This window comes from Passer montanus, unplaced genomic scaffold, assembly GCF_014805655.1.
Source record: "Passer montanus isolate IOZ18808 unplaced genomic scaffold, ASM1480565v1 scaffold7, whole genome shotgun sequence".
Classification (NCBI taxonomy): domain Eukaryota; kingdom Metazoa; phylum Chordata; class Aves; order Passeriformes; family Passeridae; genus Passer; species Passer montanus.
The window spans coordinates 2,223,225-2,229,224 of record NW_024372147.1 but is presented as its reverse complement, the minus strand read 5'-3'; the positions used below and the strand labels follow the sequence as shown (position 1 = coordinate 2,229,224).

The window sequence follows — 6,000 nt, the reverse complement described above, 5'->3', positions numbered from 1 at the left end:
CTTGGCGTGGGACCAATACACTACAGAAAACATAAAGTGCTGGGAAATCTGAGCCAGAGAAGCAACAGAAGCACATAAGATGACACGAAAACGCCAAATATAAGGTGCAACACCCTGTAGAGGGAGTAGACTGTATCTTCTATTTTGAAAAAGTGTGATTATTGTGTCCTGGTGAGAGAACACCTGCAAACAGCACATAAGCATTTGTTTTCTGAGGTGCCCGAGAGCGCTGCCAGCGGCTGAGGCTCCCTTCTCCGTGCGGGCCGGCAACACTCGGCGTGCCCGGGGCGGGCACGTGTTCCACGCGGACTACAGCTGCCGTCCTGAGCTCGCCGCTGCTGGTGCGGGCCGGGGGCTCCGCACGGGCGGGCGCTGGGGTGAGCACCTCTTTTTTGGTAGAGGAGGGTGCCGTCAGCGGGTGGGCGGAGGGCAGCAGCCGGCAGTCTCTCGGCTGCCCCGGCCCCGCTCGCCCTGCCCGGGGCGCGGGCTGCGGGAGGGCGCGGCCGGCGGGCGCCACCACCAGTGCCTGCGCGCCGCCCGGGAGCGGCCGCGGCGCTGTCGCCGCTTCCCAGGTCGCGGAGCGGCTGGAGGGCGAGCGGGTAAGCGCGGGGCGCCGCGGGAGAACCGGCGCCGCTAGCCCCGGCCTGGCGGCGCGGAGAGGATCCCCCGCCTCGCCCGGGGTCAGGTTGCGGAGATGTCCGGGGGGGCTCCTGCCGCAGGCCCGGCGGCACGTCTCGGTTGACAGGGCAACGGAGCCACTGAGGAATGCGGCGGGCGGGCAGCTGGGCTCCGGCGGCCGCCACGGCAGCTGGGCGGCTGCCGCTGCCGGGGAAGGGGCGGGGGCGCCGCTTTCTTCTCCCGGCGCTCGGGCAGGAACAGGGGAGGCGCTCTTCGGCCCGCGGGTGCCGCTTCCCTCGCGGGAGAGGAGGACGGGGAGAGCCCCGGCGCCGGGAGGGACCGCGGGCAGGGGCAGGGGCGTTCACCTCCGCGCTCCTCCGCAGGGCTCGCAGCCGAGCGCGGGCGGCTCCCGGGCACTGGTGATGAGGGCGCCGAGCAGGGGCTGAAGCCGGCGGCGGGCGGCGACCATGACGGTGTTCCGGCAGGAGAACCTGGAGGAGCACTACGAGACGGGCGAGGACCTTGGCAGGTGGGTGCGGGCGGAGGGAGCCGTGGCCTCTGAGCGCGGCCGGGCAAGGGTCGAGGGCAGTCGCACACCCGCGTTGCCTTTCCACCGTGTCTGAGGTGCCCGAAGGCAGAAAAGGGAGTTGGATTTGAAGTTACCGCGTCTTTGCCTTTTCAGCACGGGTGTGATGAGATTTTTGGACAGGGACAGTTCCTGAGTGGTACCTGGCTCGGCTCGACGCCCTCCCGGGTGCTTGCGAGTCGCCGGGGCGAGCCTGCTGCCGGCGGCGCCGCTGCGGCCGTGCGAGGCTCGCTGCTGCTCGCCGGGCGGGGAGCTGGAGACGGGCTGGGCTTGAAGGAGGGAAGTTTGCATTGTTCATCGTGGGGAGGACTACGTTTGTATTGCGTGCTGCATTTTGCTTTGAGAAGGTGATTAAAGAAGTGAGAGAAGCTCTGTATTCCATCTATATCTGTGGTGAAGGTGTCTGTCTGGGCATCGCTGCTGGAGCTGGAAGTCAGATTGAGGGACTTGAGCAGAGCGCTGCAGATGCAGAGCTGCCTACTTGAACCTTGATTCGTGAATGCTGTGCAATTGTGAAGCCTTCCGAGCTCACAATATTGGTCATGCTGTGTTTTTTCAGTGCTTTCCATGTTTTAAGACAGTTAAAACACTGAATTTTATTACATGAGACTCTTTTTCGTGTTGTTTCCTCCTTCTTTAAGGAGGAATCCAATGGCATTCTAGCAAACCGGTATGGCAGAATCCTTGTCTAGTGCTCATCATGGTGATTTCAAAGCACAGGATCAGTGTTCAGTTAGCACAGGGCATTCAGATGCCCCCATATCTGCCTCTGCGTACCTTTCCAGTGAAGGGTCCAGTCATAGCAAATGTTGTGAACAAGTTACCTGAATAGGCAGTAACTTAGAAATATTTTATGATTTCTTAAAAATAAATTTAAAAAAAAAAAAACCTAAAACAAAAGCCCTAAACAAAAACAACAGCAAAACAACCAATGAACCAAAATAACCCAACCCCCCCCAAACAACAACTAACCAACCAAGAAGCCTCCCCCCACTATAAGAAAGTTAATTGCACTGTATTTCTAGCAAACTTCATCTCATTTATATACAAATTTGTTGATGTGACTTTGACAATAAATATGTACTTTTATTTCTACATAGTGTTCTGGGTTGACATTTTCATACATCTAGAGTAACATTCTAGGACTTTGTTAGACTGTGAACTAATATTAACTTGCTGGATGACTTGATAGGAAGATGTATTTTCATGCTAAAGCTTGAGTTCAGATTTTGTGATCTAGACAATTATTTAGCTCCTAAAATTGCTCTATTTGATTTCTAGGGTTTTTTTGGCAAGGATACACAGTGTTCCAAAATTCAGGTTTAGGTTTCTGGACTCTTAAAAATAAAACCATTGTTGTGCTTAATACTGATAAATGAGTGACTTCATGGAAGATAATAAAGACACACATATATTGTGGGACTTTTAAGATTCTTCAGGGAGAGGACAACGTCAATGTTCAAATTTAGAAGGTGTTAGGTTTATGTAATTTCTCCTGTATTTTTTTGAAAGAGGAAGTATCAGTGCAGTGTTTGGTTCCTGATAAATATTTATGAAATAGAACAATTGCCCTTAGGCCAATTACGTAAGAAGTGTTTAAATACATGCAGGTTTTTTTTTTCAAATAAATGTTCTTTAGAAGTCACAAGTCACAAGCTCCAGAGCACAGCAGTGGAGAGCAGGCATTTCCTTTTTACAGTATGGGAAGTGCAAACACTGAAAACGTTAGATAGTAAAAGAAAAATCAAAAAAAACCAGAACAAATGGAGGGTTTCAAACTGGCAGAGTGTTAGGTAATGGCATTCGGTTTAAAAATTGTATATTTATTTTATCATTTACCAACAGGGTATTACAACAGTGGCAGTTTTAGCCATCCTAATGCTGCAGGAGCTTGGCTTGCATTCTAAACCTATAATATTTTACGAATTTTAAAGAAGGTTAAAATCTACTCTAGTTTTCACTTGAAAAAGAGTAAAGGAATCTAAGAACCTCATCAATTTTATCTATATATGTAAGAAAATACCAGTAGATGGTAAAACACTGTGAAATGTTTGGCAGGGTTTTCCTTTAAAAATGGAATATAGCTATTTAAAAGGGCCAAGGCTTTCATTTCAGTATCATTTTAAGAAACCAGGATTATTCCAGTGTGAAATGTTGTCATAAAACCATGAGAGTAGACAAACCTCAGGATAATTGTTGTATGGTTTATTTCAGTGATGTTTTAAATTTCTTTTTGAACTTAAATTTCTAGGATTGCACAAAATTCTCTTTTGTAAATCTGTCACTTTTAGGTACCATTCCTCATTTACCCCTTAGCAGGTTAAGTTAGGTCTGACTGTTAGGTTTGCATATAGATGTAGTTACCCTGAGGCTCAAAACTCAAAAACCAGTGAATATTAAAAACACCTTTGACTTTAAAATTTCTTGTATTCATTTGGGAACCAAAATTGTGAAATAATACTTCAACTAAGCAGTGACAAAAGGTTCCATTTTGCAAAATCAACTGATTTTCCCCCTTCTCTTGGAAGAATGCTTTTATTTCCTCTTATTTAGCTAGAGGCATGAAGCAAAAAAGGTGAATAAATTAACAGGCGAGTTTTTATTGACGGACTTGTGTTTCAGTGAAAAGATCCCTAAGTTCCTAGGCCAACCTGCCTTTTCAGGGAGCTCAGTGAATTTTAATTTTAATAATCTACACTGTTTTTCCTTGTAAATTATTTAAGTCTTTGTTACATTATAATACTTTTAACAGTAACTAGAATAAAAATCATTTAAATAAGAAAGGTGTGTTGAAGAAAGTAAATGGGCTGTGAAAATTAAATTTTTGATAGAAAGTAATAAAAGAGGTTTAAGTATTGCTTAGCATAAAACCTAGCATTGTTGGAAATAAGAAGAAGGGATGATGGTGTGCCTGGGCTAAAAAAAAAAAAATGTGTTCTCTAGTTTTCTGGTGTTTTACTTTGCTTTTGCAGAAGAAGCTACAAACAGTCATAGTCCTGTTCCCGAAAAAGTCTGAGTTTTCTTCTAGTCTTTAGTTTGTTTTCATTCATGCCTAGGGAGAATAAGAAAAAATAAATTTGCAATTGTAAATACTGGTAGAATCAACCTTATTTATTCTTGCCCTTACATGATTTCTCCTGACAAGTTTACGGCTATTAAGGTTGGTTTACCTTAAGCTTTTGTATCAATGCAGTCTTGGGAGACTTACGGATCTAATGCTATCTTTGGTACACATAAGAAGATTGCTCTTGATTAATGTATGGTGTGTTGCATACACTTTTTTTTTGTTTTCTGTTTTTCTTACAAATATGGAATTACATGTCTTACTTGTTCACATGCAGCTACCTATAGATGTGTTAAGTAATCATCTAACCATGAAGTTTCTAGTGGTGGTAAACATTATCCTGGAAGAGCAACAAATTCCCTAAAAGCAATTTTGTCATTTTAATTCTGCCTGCAGTTGCAGGTGTTGTGACTGTGCATTTTAAATACCTGCTGCAGTGCTTTTACTTCAGTCTTCCCAAAAGTCAGGAATTCAAGTTCAGCATTAAAAACCTCGCTATGGTGAGCAAGCAAGTAAAGACCTTCAAAGTACACTGAACCTTTCAAGGTACATTTTTTGCATCCCATGACTGGCCTTGCTTGGGAATTCATACGGTATTGTGAGAAATGTGGTGTTGTTTAAATAATTTTAGAGAGAGCTATCCAAAGCTGTTTTAAAAATACATACTGTGTTTGTCTGTGTGAGTTCCTGATCATATAGACAGCTCCTCCTTCCTTCACCCCCAACACCCACATTTGGTATTTTTGGTTGTTTTATTTTTCTTCAAGCTTTCATGTGCTGTCTAAAAGAGATGCAGAGTGTTAAGGTAAAGTTTTGGAGTTGAAGAATGGTATTTGCATTGCACTGTGATTCACAATTTTTAGATTCTTGTTGATTCAGAAAGCAGGAAGCGGTATCTAACACTTTTGAATGTCAGGCTTGTTTGGACCTGTTGGACTCGCTGGGGAAACACTTGTAACTTGTCAAAGGAAAGATACACCGAAGCTTGCCAATTTTGGAGACTGCTCTGACTCTGCTTGGGAACTCACTAGTCAGAAATGCTAAGAGTAAAAAGTAGCAACCTAACCCTGCTACCTAATGTACCTAATGGCTTTATCAGTTGTGAGAGAAAAATGCCTAGGATAACATGCTGAAGATGTTGATAAGAGAGAACAGAGAGCTGTGCAAATATGTATTTACATTCTGTTCCTCTACCTTTGAGAGTTGAGTAAAAAAGGATTGTTTTTTTATTTTCCCTGGAAAATTATTTCCATTGTAAACAGGGAGTATGTAGGTTGAATATGAATGTATGTGGTTTTGATTATTTAGATACTGGGTTTTGGTAGCGCTGCTTTTTACAGCTGCAGAGGCTGCATGTCATCTATCCAAACACTGCAACTATACTGCACTTCCCTATTGGGAGGAAAGTAAAAGCACTGAAAAAACCCCAAACAAATGAACCTGAATGGCAACCAGATTTTGGCCTTCATGGCAGTTTTCAGGTTTGACAATCTAAGTTAATCTTGCTAACTAGCCTATGCATTAAAATTGTGTCAGTATTGTCAGGCTCTGTTGTGAGATTTGTAGGATGTGAAACACATTGTGAATATCACAAAGGGGATACTTCCTTTCAAAACTGTCACATCTAAAACCCATGACAGCCATCTTTAATAATCTCATAGTGTAACATTTTTTCCTAGGTATCAGAAAGTCATATGGGGGAGGGGAAGGAGAAATGTGAAAGATGGTTTCT

At 44.3% G+C, this 6,000-nt stretch overlaps 1 protein-coding gene across 4 annotated transcripts in view; it reads left to right on the top strand.

The window, feature by feature from the left end:
• The first annotated feature begins 263 nt into the window (after positions 1–263).
• Positions 264–6,000, top strand: part of DAPK1 (death associated protein kinase 1) — an 87,269-nt gene continuing 81,532 nt past the window's right edge. For 2 of the 4 annotated variants that reach the window (XM_039729951.1, XM_039729947.1), the window contains exons 1-2: positions 510–599; positions 1,002–1,147. In XM_039729951.1, the coding sequence (XP_039585885.1) occupies positions 1,086–1,147 (62 nt within the window). In that variant the 5' untranslated portion in view covers positions 510–599; positions 1,002–1,085. Of the gene's footprint in view, positions 378–509; positions 600–857; positions 1,148–6,000 lie in introns of those variants that run through there. The other 2 variants (XM_039729949.1, XM_039729948.1) reach the window with 2 other exon arrangements.